General features: G+C 42.1%; 1 protein-coding gene and 1 pseudogene across 5 annotated transcripts in view; one reads left to right on the top strand and one right to left on the bottom strand.

The window, feature by feature from the left end:
• Positions 1-19018, top strand: part of MTOR (mechanistic target of rapamycin kinase) — a 150293-nt gene that overhangs the window by 31279 nt on the left and 99996 nt on the right. For all 5 annotated transcript variants that reach the window (XR_004182730.1, XR_004182731.1, XM_031664368.1 and 2 more), the window contains 3 exons: positions 1301-1551; positions 15697-15783; positions 18650-18817. Coding sequence is in view for 3 of the 5 variants with exons in the window: in XM_031664368.1 (XP_031520228.1) it covers positions 1301-1551; positions 15697-15783; positions 18650-18817 (506 nt within the window). In the remaining 2 variants the exon portion in view is untranslated. The remainder of the gene's footprint in view (positions 1-1300; positions 1552-15696; positions 15784-18649; positions 18818-19018) is intronic.
• On the bottom strand, positions 3846-3938 carry LOC116272070 (annotated as a pseudogene).

Below are 19018 nucleotides of genomic sequence, written 5' to 3'. Positions count from 1 at the left end.
TCAAACTCCTGACCTCAAGTGATCTGCCCGCCTCAGCTTCCCAAAGTGCTGGGATTACAGGCATGAGCCACTGTGCCTGGACGCCTTTTTTTTTTTTTTTTTTAAGTTTTGTTTTATTTTTAATTGACACAGGGAGGGGGAATAGGGAGAGGCTGGTGAATGAGTGCAAGGTTCCAGTTAGATAGGTGGAATAATTTCTGGTGGTCTTTTGCCCATTGCCTTTTATTGTTTTTATTTTATCTTAATTTTATTTTTTTGGAGACAGGGTCTCACTTTGTCACCCAGGCTGAAGTACAATGGCATGATGTAGCCTCGACCTCCTAGGCTCAAGTGATCCTCCTGCTTCAGCCCCTCAAGTAGCTGGGACTACAGGCGTGTGCCACCATACCTGGTTAATTTTTGTATAGCCCATTGCCTTTTGACAAGTAGCCTGAGTGAATGGGGGTAGGGTATGGGGTTGCAGGAGAGTTTTCTAGACTTAACCCATATTCCCTCAGGGCAGGCCTATTTCTGACATTGAAAGTTAACATTAGTTATCCCAACTATTCCAGGAAAATGTTATTACTGCAAAATGAATTGTTTCTAAACTCACTAGATGGGATGGTATTGCTTCAAATTTCTTCCTCTTCTGGTATTAGGGAGGCATGCCTGTGATGTCATTATGTCAGCCCCATGGCTGTGGAGAGCAGGGCCCGAGCCATGTTGCTCCTGGTGTTCTTCCTTATTCATGGCACCAGTAAGCCCAGCTCTTCATCTGTTTAGTGCTTACCCTCCTCACTGCACTCTTCATGTTACTATACCTCCCTCCCTTGCCGCTGCCCCCTCTGCCACCGTCAGAGTCCTTCAGGTCCTTATTGTTCAAGTCGGATAGGTAATATTTGCCTACCAACTTGTCTGAGCTCCCTAGGGGAACCAAGCAGCTGCTGAACAGATGTTTGCTTAATTTAATTCCCTTTATTTTGGGGGAGTAATTATTTTTATTGATGGTTTCGGTTTTAAAGTTGTGAACGGTAAGAAGCTAAATTAAACAGAGCAATTTAGAGAAAACCAACCCATCATGTACTGTTTTAGGCTTTTGTGGTTTGAGTAATAGAAAAGCCAAAAACTGTTTACTCCTTGATGGTGAGAAGCTATTTGTTCGTTCCTAATAGACCTTGAATTACCAATAGTGTTAGAACATACTAGGAAGAAAGATATGAATGCTAATGTCTGTTAGTAGGTTGTTTGTTATTAACTGTGCTCTGCCTAAAGTCATGTCATGCCATGTGTAGCTCTAATGCTCTCTTTCGTTTTGTCCTAGCTGACTATAGCACTAGTGAAATGCTGGTTAACATGGGAAACTTGCCTCTGGATGAGTTCTACCCAGCTGTGTCCATGGTGGCCCTGATGCGGATCTTCCGAGACCAGTCACTCTCTCACCATCACACCATGGTTGTCCAGGCCATCACCTTCATCTTCAAGTCCCTGGGACTCAAATGTGTGCAGTTCCTGCCCCAGGTCATGCCCACGTTCCTTAATGTCATTCGAGTCTGTGATGGGGCCATCCGGGAAGTAAGTACCTCAAACCCCAGTCTTTCTCTTTCTCCTCTGCACCGCATGCACAGATCCATCTGTGCTTTAGCTTCTTAATCATGCATTCTGTGTGCCCTTGAGCCTAATGCCTTCCTCTCCCTTAACTCCCAACGTGTAAGTGTACGATCGGCTCACTCCAATGTCCTGGCTTGGATGGCTAAAAGGGCCAGGTTCAGTGGCTCACACCTGTAATTCCAGCACTTTGGGGGCCGAGGTGGGCGGATCACCTGAGGTCACCACCGTGTAGCCTGGCCAACATGGTGAAACCCCATCTCTACTAAAAATACAAAAACTACCCAGTCGTGGTGGTGCACACCTATAATCCCAGCTACTCGGGAGGCTAAGGCAGGAGAATTACTTGAACCTGTGAGGTGGAGGTTGCAGTGAGCTGAGATCGTGCCACCACGCTCCAGCTTGGACAACAGAGTGAGATTCCATCTCGAGAAAAAGATGGCTAGAAGATGAATGGCCTGGGGGAGGAAAAACATTGTCATTCTGAGTAATCTAGAGTTCAGTCAAGTTGTAGATGCCCCAAAAATACAAAATCAGTCTGGATTTCTGGTTGCTCCTTCATGACAACATTTAAGTCATAACATTTTTAGTGAAAATACTACACAGGTGAAGTTGCATGCTCTTACTGGATCTCATACTGCCACCAGTTGGTCCCGTTATTGTTGATCCTCAGTGCGAGCATGCAGCCAAGTGGGTGTTTATCCGATCTCTTCATTGTAAACTTACCTGTTTTCCTTTGCCATTAGTGAGTAATCTGTAGGGTGACACTTTGAGACTCCATGGCTCTCCTGTTCCTCAGCTACCTTCCATCCAGTGATTGTAGCATCCATTGATAATCCTCACTTGAATTGATTATCAGTCACACTGGTGGTTGCAAAGTGATGACTTTCTATTTTTGTCATTCCTTCTCCATTTTATAAGCCGACAGCATTTTTCTGTAAAGAAGAATTTTCCCCTCCCCCACATCTCACTCTTGCTGTTTCTTGTGTCTTTCTCTAAACCACAGAGTATGCAAAATGGTTCCAAGATTATATGTCCACACTACCACCAACCACAGATCTAAGTAAAGTTCAGGGTAGCTTTGTAGTTCCTGTTATTCTTAGATACACTCTACTAAGGGTGTACAGTCAGAGTACTATGTTCAAAAGATACTTCAATTAGTTACTTTTCCCTCTGATCATATTGTCCACATGATGTACATTTAGAGGAGATAACATGTTTTTAGAAATTATGTTTCCTAACTTTGTGTCTGGAGTATAGGCATACTGTTTATTTGTTTCTATTATATTTATAATCGTAACTATCAACCTCATTGAATTTTTTTTTTTTTTTTTTTCGAGAAAAAGTCTAACTTTGTTGCCTAGGCAGGAGTGCAGTGGCACGATCTCAGCTCACTGCAACCTCTGCCTCCCAGGTTCAAGCAATTCTCCTGCCTCAGCCTCTTGAGTAGCTGGGATTACAGGGGTGCACCACCATGCCTGGCTAATTTTTGTATTTTTAGTAGAGACAGGGTTTCACTATGTTTGCCAGGCTGGTCTTGAACTCCTCACCTCAAGTGATCCAACTGCCTCAGCCTCCCAAAGTGCTGGGATTACAGGCATGAGTCACCACGCCCAGCCGGAATTCTTACTAACTCTAATAATTTACTTGTAAATTCTCTCAGGTTTTTACTCTAGACAGTTATATAGTCTGGTGCGGGGAGGGGAGGGAAAACAAAAAAAAGGATGTTTTGTTTTTTAGTTTTAATCTCGTAAACCACTTAGTGACACAGTAAGGAAAAGTAATAAGTAATAAAAAAGTAATAAGACCTCTACTACCATGTTTTTGGTTTTTGAGATGGGGTCTTGCTCTGTCGCCCAAGCTGGCGACGCAGAGATTGCAGCAGGTGATATGGGCTCACTGCAACCTCTACCTCCCAGGCTCAAGTGATCCTCCCACCTCAGCCACCTGAGTAGCTGGGACTACAGGCATGTACACCCACACCCAGCTGATTTTTTTGGGGTTTCGCCATGTTGCCTAGGCTGGTATCAAACTCCTGGACTCAAGCTATCTGCCCAGCTTGGCCTCCCAAAGCGCTGGAATTACAGGAGTGAGCCACTGCACCTGGCCTACTTCCATGTTGATTAGATGCAGTGGTAGTGGAAATCTGTAACCTTGCTCCTGATTTTAATGGACTGCTGTTAAGATTTCACTACTAAGTATAATGTTTGTTGTAGCTTTTTGGTAGATATATTTTTATTTTATTTTATTTTTATTTTTTAAAAAATACAGAATGCTTCACAAATCTGCCTGGGGCCATGCTAATCTTCTCTAGATTGTTCCAATGCTAGTATGTGTGCTGCCAAAATTAGCACTAGATAGGTTTATAAAGGTCAAATATTCTCATATAAAGAGATTGCTAAAGAGTTTTATTATGAATGGGTATTGAAGTTTTTAGTGTGTAATAATCTTATGATTTTTGTCTTTTAATGTGTTGAATATGTTGAATCACACTGATAACGTGTTCTAATGTAAGAATGTGGGCATTCTTGTATTAAAACCATCTTGGTTATAATGTATTTTTAAATTTCGATCTTATGTCAGTTCCACTTAGAGTTTTTGCATCTGTGTTCTTGATTGAATTGGTCTATAATTTTCTCTTTTTTAACTAGGGGCCCAAAGATCTGTTTAGCTTTTCTGTATCTACTTGAAGCAGTTTTGGCTCCTTTTTTTTTAGGAAGCTGTTCATTTTGTCTAAGTGTTAAAACTTGTTGACGTGAAATTGTTCACACTGTTCTCTCATGTTTTAATTTTTTTAAGATCTTTTTTTATGACCCAGAACTGAATGGATTATGTTTTAATTTTTTTCTTTTTTTTTTTTTTGAGACAGAGTCTTGCTCTGTGCCCCAGGCTGGAGTGCAGTGGCGCGATCTCGGCTCACTGCAAGCTCCGCCCCCACCGGGTTCATGCCATTCGCCTGCCTCAGCCTCCCGAGTAGCTGGGACTACAGGCGCCCACCACCTCGCCCGGCTAATTTTCTTGTATTTTTAGTAGAAACGGGGTTTCACCGTGTTAGCCAGGATGGTCTCGATCTCCTGACCTCGTGATCCGCCCGTCTCGGCCTCCCAAAGTGCTGGGATTACAGGCTTGAGCCACCGCGCCCGGCCTATGTTTTAATTTTCTAGTAGAGATTTGTTAAAGTATTTTTCAAAGAAGCAACTATTGGCCAGGCGCAGTGTCTCACGCCTATAATCCCAGCACTTTGGGAGGCTGAGGCGGGTGGATCATCTGAGGTCTGGAGTTCAACTCCAGCCTGACCAACATGGTGAAAACCCATCTCTACTAAAAATATAAAAATTAGCCAGGCATGGTGGCGCATGCCTGTACTCCCAGCTACTCAAGAGGCCGAGGCGGGAGAATCGCTTGAACCCGGGAGGTGGAGGTTGCGGTGAGCTGAGATTGCGCCATTGCACTCCAGGCTGGGTGGCAGAGCTAGATTCCATCTCAAAAAAAAAAAGAACCAACTTTTGACTTGTTGATCTATTATTATTTTCCTTTTTCTGCTTTTTAAAAGAAATGTGTTAGAATATTAAGTCATTGTCAATCTTCTTTTCTAATGTAATCTCTTAAGGCTATGAATTTCACTCCAAGTATTATTTAACTGCTTTCCAAAATTTCTTAAAACTTTGAGATTGGCCGGGCGCGGTGGCTCAAGCCTGTAATCCCAGCACTTTGGGAGGCCGAGGCGGGTGGATCACGAGGTCAGGAGATCGAGACTATCCTGGCTAACATGGTGAAACCCCGTCTCTACTAAAAATACAAAAAAAAAACTAGCTGGGCGTGGTGGCGGGCGCCTGTAGTCCCAGCTACTTGGGAGGCTGAGGCGGGAGAATGGCGTGAACCCGGGAGGCGGAGCTTGCAGTGAGCCGAGATCACGCCACTGCACTCCAGCCTGGGAGACACAGCGAGACTCCGTCTCAAAAAAAAAAAAAAAAACTTTGAGATAAAATTTACATACCATAAAATTCATTGATTTTTAATATATTTACAGAGTTATGCAATTATCACTAACAATCTAATTTTAGAAAATTTAAATCACCCTAGCAAAAAACCTCCTGTCCATTTTCAGTCATTTTCTGTTTCTGCCTCATCCCTGGGCAACTACTAATCTGCTTCTATCTCTATAGATTTACTTTTTCTGGACATTTCATATAATTGGTGTCATAGAATATGTGGTCTTTTGCATCTGGCTTCTTTCACTTAAAACTTTTGAGGTTCATCCATGTGTGCCATGTATCAGTAATTCATTCTTCCTTTATTGCTCTGTAATTATGTAGTATTTTCGTTATTGTTCAGAAATATTTTCCAGCGTTAGGATTTCTTCTTTTACCCTTGAGTTATTTAGAAGTGGGTATTTTATTTGTAAACTTACAGAGTTTTTAATTTCTCATTTTGATACTGATTTCTAACTTAATTGCATTGTGTTTATGATTCTTTCGTGCTTGCTGGAACTGCTTTAATGGTCTAGTGGTTGATCGATTTTCTTAAGTATTTCCTATATCCTTGGGAATACCTGTGTATTTGCTAACGTTATGGACAGGGTGCTATATAAGTCATTAGATTGAACTTATTACTTATTGTGTTCAAATCTTTTGTGTCCTTGTTAATTTTTGTTTGGTTGATCTATCAATCCTGAGAGAAGTGAGACAAAAATCTCCCTTTACAATGGTAGGCTTGTTTCTGACAGTTTAGTCAATCTTGTTTTATATGTTTTTGAGATTATATTAGTAGATGCATGCAAATTTTAAATCCTGATACCTTCCTCGTAAGTTGACTGTTTTATCATTATGCAGTAATCCTTATCTTTAATAATACCTTAAAATTTATTTTGCCTGACCTCAGTATAGCCACACCAGCTTTTTTTTTTGGAGGCGTATGTCTTTTCCAATTCTTTTACTTTTAACTGTCTCATGACTTATTGTTTTAGATGCTCTCTTATAAATATAGCTAGATTATCTTTTTAATCCAATTAAAAATTTTTTGTCTTTTAACTAGTGCATTTTAGGCCAATTGCATTTATTGTGATTGCTGATATATTTGGGTTATTTATTTTATTTTATTTTGAGATGGAGTATCGCTCTTGTTGCCAGGGTGGAGTGCAGTAGTGCAATCTCGGCTCACTGCAACCTCCGCCTCCTGTGTTCAAGTGATTCTCCTGCCTCAGCCTCCTAGGCAGCTGGGATTACAGGTACATGCTACCACGCCCAGCGAATTTTGTATTTTTAGTAGAGACAGGATTTCACCATGTTGACCAGGCTAGTCTCAAACTCCTGACCACAAGTGATCCACCCGTCTCAGCCTCCCAAAGTGCTGGGATTACAGGTGTGAGCCACCGCACCTGGCCATATTTGAGTTTATTTCCACCATCTTACTTAGTGCATTCTTTTTGTCCTGCTTTGTCTGTCTTTTTTGTTTATTTGTTTTTGTGAGACTGAGGCTCCCTCTGTCGCCCAGGCTGGAGTGCAGTGGCCTAATCTTGGCTCACTGCAAGCTCCACCTCCCGGGTTCACGCCATTCTCCTGCCTCAGCCTCCCAAGTAGCTGGGACTACAGGCACCCACCACCACCCGCTGTCCCGCTCATTCTGCCCGCACACCCCCGGCCACCCGGGGGCTGCCTCCCCAGCCCTCGGCCCACGCACAGTCGCGCTCCGCCCGCCTTGGCCTCCCAAAGTGCTGGGATTACTGGCGTGAGCCACCACGTGCAAAACCCTACCGTGAATAGTAGAGTGACTGTAGCAATTCCTGCAAGGGTGATGTAGTGGATTATTTCCGTCTAAAATCTGACTGGCCTCCCCACTGTAAAGGCGTCTGGGGGGTCTATGAGGTTCCTTGGTTTTATTTTTATTTTTTTTTTTTTTTTGGGATGGAGTCTCGCTCTGTCGCCCAGGCTGGAGTGCAGTGGCCGGATCTCAGCTCACTGCAAGCTCCGCCTCCCGGGTTCACGCCATTCTCCTGCCTCAGCCTCCCGAGTAGCTGGGACTACAGGCGCCGCCACCTCGCCCGGCTAGTTTTTTTTTTTTGTATTTTTTAGTAGAGACGGGGTTTCACCATGTTCACCAGGATGGTCTCGATCTCCTGACCTCGTGATCTACCCGTCTCGGCCTCTTGTATTTTTTAGTAAAGACAGGGTTTCACCATGTTAGCCAGGATGGTCTCGATCTCCTGACCTTGTGATCCACCTGCCTTGGCCTCCGAAAGTGCTGGGATTACAGGCGTGAGGCACCGCGCCCAGCTGCTTTGTCTGTTTATCTTTCTTTTCTGTCTTTTTCTGGATTTGTTTGAGCCTTAATTTTTTATTTCATCTTTTGCCTTCACTCATTGGCCACCTTTAATTTTGTAAACATTTTCTAATAGACTATTTCTATCATTAATAAACTAGACAACCTATTATGTTAGATTCTCATATACCCATCAGTAATTACTAGCATTTTGTCAATTTAGTTTTATCCCTTACCTGCATCACCTTTCCCCCCACACATGTACGTACGTTTTTGCAATATTTTAAAAGAAATTACAGGTATCATATTATTTCACCAATACATACTTTTTTCCATATAGCCACAAGTATGGCACCTACAAAGCTAACAATCATTTCTTAGTATTATATAATACCAACCCTTCTTCAAGTGTCCCTGGTTGCCTTAAAAATTCATTGTAATTTGGTTTATTCAAATCAAAATCCAAATAAGGTCTACATCTGGCATTTGGTTGATATATATCATTCTTTCACCATTTATTTACCTTTTCCCTCCTATACTTCATAGATTACAGTACTGTATACTTCCTATTTCAACATTTAGTAAACAGACACTTTCAAAATGACCCACTGCTAGTGATGTGAAGGCTAATCAGTGAGTTCGGATATTGTCATGTGATCCATTTGTTATAAAGTTCCCCATCAGCCTTTTTCCTAATCATTTTAGCATTCATTGGTAGTTATTTCCTAGAGCTATTATTTGATCAGGGACTGCAAAATGGTGATTTTCTTATTTATATGTATTTTTTTTATTTAAAAAAATTTTTTTCCATGACACATCTCTCAGGAGGTCCTGAGAACCTGTGCCCCCAAAATGGGGATTTTCTAATTTGATTATTCCTTCTGTATTTATTAGCTGGAAAGTTCTTTAGAAATAAAGAACTTGGCTGGGCATGGTGGCTCACAGCTGTAATATCAGCACTTTGGGAGGCTGAGATGAGAGGATTGCTTGAGTCCAGGAGTGTGAGACCAACCTGGGCAACATAGCAAGACCCCATCTCATTTTATTTAAAACATTTTTTAGGCCGGGCATGGTGGCTCACGTCTGTAATCCCAGCACTTTGGGAGGCTGAGGCGGGCGGATCACAAGGTCAGGGTATCGAGACCATCCTGGCTAACATGTTGAAACCCTGTCTCTACTGAAAAATACAAAAACATTAGCCAGGCATGGTGGTGGGCACCAGTAGTCCCAGCTACTCAGGAGGCTAAGGCAGGAGAATGGCATGAACCCAGGAGGCGGAGCTTGCAGTGAGCCAAGATTAGGCCACTGCACTTTAGCCTGGCGTCAGAGTGAGACTCCGTCTCAAAAAAAAAAAAAAAAAAAAATTTTTTTTTTAATTTTAAAAAAGAACTTTATATAATCAACTACCAAGGTAATTTGAAGTGTAGATCATGTAGGAAAAACAAAATGCATTCATGGTTCTTTACCTTTATCAATTTATCAGTTTTTTAGTATAATGAGTCAAGCCTCTAACAACTTTTCAGAGGTGACCCAGGCACCTTCCCACCTCCCAATCCTACCTTTATTCTTTGGAGTATCAGTATGAACTCATGAAGATATGTATATATGTAATTTATCTTTATTTATACTGTAAACCAAGTTGGTTGCACAGTCACTCAAAGAAGAATATCAAGTGAAAGTCATTTAGTCATCTTATTGTTAAAACTAATATTGGTCATTTACTACTTGTGTGTATAAAAAAATATATGTATGTAATCTCACTGAAATCAGAGCTCACTATATGAAGTATTTCTATATATATAGAATATATGTACACACACACACACATATATATGTATATGTAATATTTCTGTCTATTGCAGGCACTAATCTTTTTCACAGTCAGATTATCCTGATCACCCTGGCTGTTGCGTCCTTCTTACATGGCCCAGTAGACTTTCTTGCTTTCTGGCAGAAAAAAATTACTCCAAGCATATCAAGTATATTTCACTCAAACCTGGGCATAGCCATTTCCAAAGAGCTCCGATTTTCTTTTAGTGAGATTACATACATATGTATTTTTATAGATGTAAATAGAAAATGGCCAATGTTAGCGTTAACAGTAAGATGACTAAATGTAGTTTAAGACTTCACTTGATATTCTTCTTGAGTGATTGTGCAGCCAACTTGGCCTATAGTTAAACTCATTTGTTTCTGTTTATTTTCAATTTTTAGAAATTTCCTTGAGTTTACAAAAAATTTAGGCTGAGCATGGTGGCTCACGTCTGTAGCCCCAGCACTTTGGGAGGCCAAGGGGATCACTTGAGGTCAGGAGTTTAAGACCAGCCTGGCCAACATGACAAAACCCTGTCTCTACTAAAAATACAAAGATTAGCCAGGCATGGTGGTGCGTGCCTGTAGTCCCAGCTACTCAGGAGGCTGAGGCAGGAGAATTGCTTGAACCTGGGAGACAGAGGTTGCAGTGAGCCAAGATTGCACCACTGCACTTCAGCCTGGGCAACAGAGGAAGACTCCATCTCAAAAAAAAAAAAAAAAAAAATTTTATTTTAGTTATATAAGACATTAACATAGTTCCAGAGCTAGAACTATAAATAAGATCTATCCAGCAACATCTAGCTTCTGCACCTTCTTTATACCTCGTTTTCTTCCTTCCTGTATTATTTCCTATTTCTGCTATAACAAATTACTACAAATTTAGTGGCTTAACACAGATTTATTATCCTGCAGCTCTCTAGATTGTATTTCTGACATGAGGTCTCACTGGGCTAAAATCAAGGTGTTGATAGGACTGTGTTCCCATCTGGAAGCTCTAGGGGAGAATTCATTTCCTTGCTTTTTTCTAGCTTCTAGAGCAGGAGTTGGACAAGCATGTTTTAGAGACTGACTGCATTCCTTGGCCCTCTTCCTCCATATTATTGAACATTATTATCGTTTTATGTGGTGTTTGTTTATATTCATCCACATGTATTATTTCATGTCTTATCACTCCGTCTTAGAGCTTACTCCTAGAACCATATTCTTTCTTCCTAGTACAAATTCCTCTTAGGAGCATTCATTGAAATAAACTGTTCTTGTCTGAATAAGTCTTTATTTCACCCTCTTTTTAAATCTTCATTTGGAGATTTAAAAATTAAAATAAAAAATTTAGTTTTTAGCCAAGAATATGATTCTAGGTTCTTCTACAACTATAGATATGATCCCACTTTCTGACTTCTTTTTGTTGCTGTTGAGAAATCATGAATCCCTTTTACATAATATTTTTTCTGTGGCTTTACTTCTTATTGTTTTGTTATCCTGAAGTGTTCACTATTATATATCTAGATGTGAATTTATTTTGATTATCCTCTTTGAGACTTGGAGGGCTTCCTAAATGTAAGGATTGGTATCTATCAGTTCCTGAGAAATTCTCATGTATTATCTTTTTTGGAATTTTGTCCTTATACCCTTCTATTTTTTTCCCTGCCCTCCCCTCCCCTGCCCTGCCCTCCCCTGCCCTCCCCTCCCCTCCCCTCCCCTCCGCTCCCCTCCCCTGCCCTCCCCTCTCGTCCCCTCCCCTTCCCTCCCCTCCCCTCCCGTCCCCTCCCTCACTCTGCTGCCCAGGCTGGAATGCAGTGGTACGATCTCTGCTAACTGCAGCCTCTGCCTTCCAGGTTTGAGTGATCCTCACGCCTCAGCCTCCCAAGTAGCTGGGACTACAGGCGTGCACCACCACGCCGGCTAATTTTTTTTGTTTTTTTTGCATTTTTAATAGAGACAGGGTTTTACCATGTTGCCCAGGCTGGTCTTGAACTCCTGTCCCCAAGCAATCCAGCCACCTCAGCCTCCCAAAGTGCTGGAATTACAGGTGTGAGCCACTGTGCCCAGCCTTATTCCCACTTTTTTTTTAAGGCATTTTAAACAGACTAAATTTTCTTTTTTTTTTTTTTGAATGTACTTAGTTTTATTCATAATTGTCCCAAATTGGAATAAGCTCAGTAACTAATCAATAAGAGAATGAATCAATAATCTGTAGTATATTTATACAATAGAAAGCTCCTCAGCAATGTACAGGATGGAACTGCCAATACATGCAGCAGCATGGAGGAATCCCAAAGCTTCCTGCTTCAGTGAAAGAAGACTTACACAAAATAAAACATGCCATTGATTCCACTCAATATGGAATTCTTAAACAAGCAAAACTAATCCATGGTAGGAAACAAAACAAAACAAAACAGAGTAGTGGTTGCCTTTGAGAGGATAAGGTGGGGATTTACTAGAAGGGACATAAACCAACTTCCTGGGAAGATAGCATAACATTCTATATCTTGATGAGGTTTAGGTTACACATCTGCATGCATTTGTCAAAATTTGTTGAGTGGTACCCCTAAGACTGGTGCATTTCCTTGTGTGTAAATTGTACCTCAAAGTAAAAAATTGGGGCTGAAAGTAAAGATTAAAATCAAGTTATTAATATGCACAATAAACTAGGGGGAAGTGTACTGATGTCTAAACAGACTAAATTTTCTAGCAAATATAAATAGACTTCTACTATATATAATAGAAGTCTGATTCTGTGTATTGTTTCTGAGAAGTCATGCTTGTAATGGTCTGTTTCCTCACGTGTTTTATAATTTTGAATCATATAGCATATTCAACTGGGCTTTCCCTGGAGCAGTACTAGAAAATCTGCTCTAAATTTGCATCTCTCCAGAGAGGATATGCATTTACTTCTGCCAGGTGGTCCAGGAGAACTTTAATTTCTTGGCTTAGAGCTTCCCAGGCCACACAGTTAGTGAAAATAAATCCATAAACCCATACAATAGATGCCTGAAATTATGAACTCTTAGGGGAGACATTTTTCTGCCTAGACTCCACATCACAACTGGCAACTTTCTTTATCTCCTTTTACCAGTGGACAGATTTTTTTTTTTTTAAACTCACTATTTATCTTAATATGTAGCTCTTTGAAAGTCTGGCTTTATGTGAGAGGCTTCAGTTCTTTTTTTTTTTTGAAATAGGGGCTTACTTTGTTGCCCAGGCTGGAGCGCAGTGGCATGATCTCAGCTCACTGTAACCTCACCTCTAAGGCTGAAGCAATCCTCCCACCTCAGCCTTCCAAGTAACTGGGACCACAGACACATGCCACTATGCCCAGCTAATATTTTTTTTGTGCTTTTGGTAGAGAAAAGGTTTTACCATGTTGCTCAGACTGGTCTTGAACTCCTGAGCTTGGGGAGTTCTGCCTGCCTTGGCTTCCTAAAGTGCTGGGATTACAGGCATGAGCCACTGCGCCTGGCCACTTCAGTTCTAATAATCTTATAATCATGTTTATATATTTTTTGCCTTAATTTTAGGCTTTTCATAGTGTGGGAGTTTGGGAGGAAATCTAATGCATCATATTTTCAGGAGCAAAACTGTGTTCTCTTCAAATATTCATGTTCCGAGGAAAAAAAGAATGCTTGTGGACGGCAAAGGGAGAAGAGGCAGCTCCTCTAGCTCTCTCCTCAGCATTGAGGTGCTTGCCTGTCCATGTCCCTTGGGCAGCTACTCCTTATGAATAAGCCACCGAAGTGCTCCCTAATTGTGCCTAATAAAATGGCACCAAGGGCTAGGAAGCTTGTTTCCTCTTTCTGTCTCTCAGTTTTCTCTGACCTTCCCACCATCTCTATTGGCCTGTTTTCCTCCAGCTTAGGTTTTCTACTTTCAGGCTTTTTCTTTTCGAGATAGAATCTCACTCTGCTGCCCAGGCTGGAATGCAGTGGTGTCATCTTGGCTCACTGCAACCTCCGTCTTCTGGGTTCAAGCAGTTCTCCTGCCTCAGCCTCCCGAGTAGCTAGGATTACAGGTGCATGCCACCATGCCCAGCTAAATTTTGTGTTTTTAGTAGAGATGGGGTTTCACCATGTTGGCCAGGCTGATCTCAAACTCCTGACCTTGTGATCTGCCCACCTCGGCCTCCCAACGTGCTGGGATTACAGGCGTGAGCCACTGTGCCAGGCCTGTAATAACATACTTGTATAGGGACCACTATACATATTTATATAGGGAATCACTACAAAACTGTAGTGATTCAATTTGGGAGATGGCGGGGACCAGGAGATAGGTAGAAATGAGTCTACTGAGTCAAATGTGTGCCACATGGTGACCAGGCTGTAATCACCTTAGAAGTCAAAGTTATCATTAGGAAATATGTTCAGACTCTTCTTTGAGCCCAATCCTGTATGTCCTATTGATCCTACCTCTTTGGGTAATGAGTACTATAAGTCCATTACTCACTGTTTGAAATAACACTTTTTAAGTAATGCTTTTTATTTATCCCAACTTACCTGACTTGATGTGGATAGGCGTGAAAACATATATGTTCATTTTCTAAGTTATCCTTGTTAATGGAGAGAAGCAAAGGCAGAGAGAGCTGTAAGAATTTGGAGAAGGGGTTCAGATGCGGTGGCTCATGCCTGTAATCGCAGCACTTTGGGAGGGCAAGGTCGGGAGAGCAAGACCATCCTGGCTAACATGGTGAAACCCTGTCTCTACTAAAAAAAAAAAAAAATTAGCCGGGCATTTTTGGCGGGCGCCCGTATTCCCAGCTACTCGGGAGGCTAAGGCAGGAGAATGGCTTGAACCCAGGAGGCGGAGCTTGCAGCCAAGATCACGCCACTGCACTCCAGCCTGAGCAACAGAGCGAGACTCTGCCTCCAAAAAAAAAAATGGGAAAGGGTGTCAAATATTATTTGCTACTTATTACTGGCGTGTAATACTATCTGAAGATCATAACAAAATAAAACCTACATTTTGAAGACAAATCTTTAACCTGGAAAGTAGTTGAGATTTTCTTTACTCAGACCTTCTTTATTCCCAACTTTATTTAGTGGATGTCTTTTCTTCCTACACCTAAAAGGTACCGACTTAAGTAGAATCCCCTCATCCTATCCCTACCCCAGTTTGCTTGCTATTTTGGCTCATAATCTCTCAGAGACATAGTTAATTAATTAAGACCTAAGTAATGAGTTAATTACTGTAAATGAGCTACAATACCCATAATCAAGGGTTAGCTGTATTTAGTTTAGGAAGTGGGTGGTAATTAGTTAGAGCCAAATAAGCAAAAGGTACATTTACAGTTGGTAAAAACTTTCAGGTTTATTTTTAAGTTTAGTGATTCCAGAAATCCTTCAATGATAACAGATATTCATTGAGTACTGAACAGTATTCACGTCCCTGTTCTAGTGCTTGACATGAATTATCCCGTTTAAGCCTTAGAAGTCTGTGAGGTTAAGTATTATCTCCATTTTCCCATGGAAGAGCCTGGGCACAGGGAGGTTAAATGAGGGTTACAAAGACCCTGCTATGCAGTAACTGGCTCGCCTGGTGTGTAAAAGCCCCTGATAATTGTTTTGAGTTCCCACCACCATCACCATTTAAGTTTGTGTCTTTTTTTTTTTTTTTTTTTTTTTTTTTTAAGAGACAGGGTCTCACCCTGTCACCCTGCACTCTGAAGAGTACAGTGGCACGTGCATAGCTCACTACAGCCTTGAACTTCTGGGCTCAAGCATTTCTCCCACCTTAGCATCCATTGTAGCTAGAACTACAGGCAAGTGCCGAGCTAATGTTTTGTACTTTTTTGTAGAGACAGGATCTTGCCATGTTGCCCAGGCTGTTGTTGAAATCTTGGCCTCAAGCAGTCCTCCCACCTCAGCCTCCCAAAGCACTGAGCCTCCAAACCTAGCCAAACTTGGGTCTTTGAAATATATTCTCAGTAGATGGTATAGTGTGAAAACCCATTCCATAGTTGTCTTTATTTGTTCACATGAATTTAAGGTAAGCTGGGGGTTCAGTGTCCTTCATGATACCAACTGGTTGACCTCTTGTCCATTTCAGTTTTTGTTCCAGCAGCTGGGAATGTTGGTGTCCTTTGTGAAGAGCCACATCAGACCTTATATGGATGAAATAGTCACCCTCATGAGAGTGAGTAGAAGTTAATGCTTTGGCCTCTTCCATGTTTGGGTCAAGGAAGGCTCAGAAGCAAGTTTAAATGACAGACATTTTTTTCATGGATCTTTGTAGAGCTGTTACAGCCTTAGTACAGGAAATGGAACAAAGCCCACTGGATGTTGAGGGGGAGGAAGGGCTGTTGCTCCAGGTTCCCAGGTATAAAACTACAAGGCACGAAGGCTGAAGAGAAATCCTGAAGTAATTGTTCTGCCAGAAATAGACTCTTGGGTTATTTGCCTCACACACAACAAAGCAATTTCACTTTAATATCACAACGGTGCTTTTCTATTCTCATGAACACCCTCTTCGTTACTGCTCGTAAACCATGAAGGGATTGGGGGTTGGGTTTTCTTAGGGCTGTTAAATATGACCGACATGTGTTGGGCACCAAGGAACAAGGTGATGCTTTTTTTTTTTTTTTGAGATGGAGTCTCACTCTGTCGCCCAGGCTGGAGTGCAGTGACTGGATCTCAGCTCACTGCAAGCTCCGCCTCCTGCGTTTACGCCATTCTCCTGCCTCAGCCTCCCGAGTAGCTGGGACTACAGGCACCTGCCACCTCGCCCGGCTAATTTTTTTGTATTTTTTTAAGTAGAGACGGGGTTTCACCGTGTAGGCCGGGATGGTCTCGATCTCCTGACCTCGTGATCCGCCCATCTCGGCCTCCCAAAGTGCTGGGATTACAGGCTTGAGCCACCGCGCCCAGCCAGAACAAGGTGATGCTTTACCCTGCTACCTCCAAAACCATACACACCACCTTTTGACTGCAGTGGCACATGAGAAAAGGCTGAGGTCCCAGGATTTTATAACATGCATTAAGTAGGTGCCAGAAGACACCCCATTGGCAATATCATTTTTCCTTCTGTTCTATATAATTTAAATGTCTCTGTGAGGAAAGTTGCTTTGCAGGTATAGCATGTCCTCAAAGAGTTGGAAGATTTCTGTTCTTTCACACCAGACCTTTGTAGTTAGTTTGGAGGAAACAGCAGGACTAAAATCAAAATGGCTGGTTTCAAATGGAACTTCCCAACACCTGGGTCTCAGAACTGATAAACCTCCCTACATGTATAAATAATTAAAAGCTGCTCTATTCCCTGACTCCTACCACAGAAGCCTCTGTACAAGGAAGATTTAGGCAGAATACTAAAGAGGCCGGTGGCTCGTCTTAGTGGGAGGAGGGGCAAGGGAAGAAGCAGTGTCCTCAGGGGAGGAGGATGTAGTAATCTGTGACTTAATCCCCCCAAGAAGGCTAAACAAGGATACAATATGACCATATTATAGTCATAACATGTTGATGACCAAAACACAGGGAAGTGAGGCAGGGAGCCTCACACCTGCAAAATGCAGCTTCCATTTCACCCCAGATAGAGAAGGTGCAGCGGGGGCTCTTCCTTTGACTGTTGATTCTGAGCATTTTAATGAGCTCCCCCGAGCCTGGGAAGAAAATAGTCTTTGTGAACAGTGATCCAGCTGACATCCCTCGGCAGGCTGCCTCGCATCTTTGGGGTAGAGAAGCCCCTGTGAGGAACTGATGATAATGCAGCTGGAAGGTAGGTAGGCCTTCTCCAAAGAAGGCAGAGTGGGGTTCAAGTGAATGAACATCAGACAAACTCTGGAGGCTCTGAAATCTGTGGTGTTTCTTTGGCAACACTTTTAACCTAGAAAACACAGCTCTTTCAGAGAGAATACTTCTCTCCAAGTAGAGAGAAAGGAAGTTTTATCAGCATCTTCTAGTATGGTTTTTACTTTCTAAACCATTATGCTTTTTAAGATACCTTTTTAAATAAAAATACTATATCTCTCTATAAAGCCTTTTATCTGAGGAGTTATCATTGTTTTTATGGACTTTAAACTATTTAGAGGCTCCAAGAATATTAACATTCATGTGTTGACATGATTAGTAGGGTTTCTGTTATCATTAGATCTCCTACTCCAGAACTCTTAAAGATGGTGATAGGCAGCTGTCTTTTTGAGTTGATTTGAAATAATAGCTTTTCCTGGAGTTAGAGGCTTGGACTAATTTGCTTTGCAACACTGAGGCAGGATCTGTGGCCAGTTGGCCAAGTTTTTATTTTAGTAACTTGTGTGGAAAATAACCATGTGGGTATAGAAAGGGGCTCATTTTGTGGCATTGTTCAGGCCTGATGGATAGATTTTTGGGAGGGGACAGATGTCAGATGCTATCTATTAATAGCAAAATCTAAATCCAGAAAAGCCAGGAAATCTTTGTAATACTGGAGTCACCCTCTGGTAGAGATCAGGTGATACCAAAGTAAGGTCCACATCCACCCTGGACCACTTCAGAGCTTTTCGAGTGACTTAGTAATCTATTCATTCTAGAATATTCCAGATGCTCTGATTGATAGATTCTGGGGATACAGAGATAGAGGTTTCTTGTCCTTAAGTAGCCTACAATCTACAGGCAGGACGGCAAAGCAAAGGAAGTCTTACAACTGCTGTCGCTATCAAAGGGAGTGCGAAGGATCCAAGTGGATCATGGAGAAGAAGAAAGCCTGCGTGGGAGAAGTGAGGCTAGAGCCAGGTCTAGAAAGACAGGGCGTAGCTGAGCAAGAAGTGGGATTCTAGGTAGAGGAAGCAGCATGAGCAAAGCCCAGAGGACTCAGGTAGCCTCCTGCATCTGGGGAAATGCAATTGAGTTTGTCCAGTATGGCTGCAACACAGGACACAAGAAGGGCCCAGCGGGAGGAGGGGAGTGAGGAGTTGATCTCGGCGCAGACCATGCTCACTACAGTTTTGCTTTTCTGGCCATCTCGATTCCTCAGTTCATATATCAGCAGAAAGGGACCTGACTCAGCTCCTCTGACTTTTCTCTCTTTGTAGGAATTCTGGGTCATGAATACCTCCATTCAGAGCACGATCATTCTTCTCATTGAGCAAATTGTGGTAGCTCTTGGGGGTGAATTTAAGCTTTACCTGCCCCAGCTGATCCCACACATGTTGCGTGTCTTCATGCATGACAACAGCCCAGGCCGCATCGTCTCTATCAAGGTGAGTAGCCTATGTCATCCTCCAGAGAGATTTTCTGCTTGCCTCTGAATCCCTGGGTGATCAGCTAAAAGCTGAGACCTCGTTCTGAGTGACAGGTTGATGCCCACTCCATAAGACAGAATTCCAAGAATACTAATACCCAATGTGTGCAGTTTACAGAATGTCTATAATCCTCTCTTGATTATCCTTATCTCTTTCAAT

This window comes from Papio anubis, chromosome 1 (assembly GCF_008728515.1).
Source record: "Papio anubis isolate 15944 chromosome 1, Panubis1.0, whole genome shotgun sequence".
Classification (NCBI taxonomy): Eukaryota; Metazoa; Chordata; class Mammalia; order Primates; family Cercopithecidae; genus Papio; species Papio anubis.
This window is presented reverse-complemented; position numbering and strand designations above follow the sequence as displayed.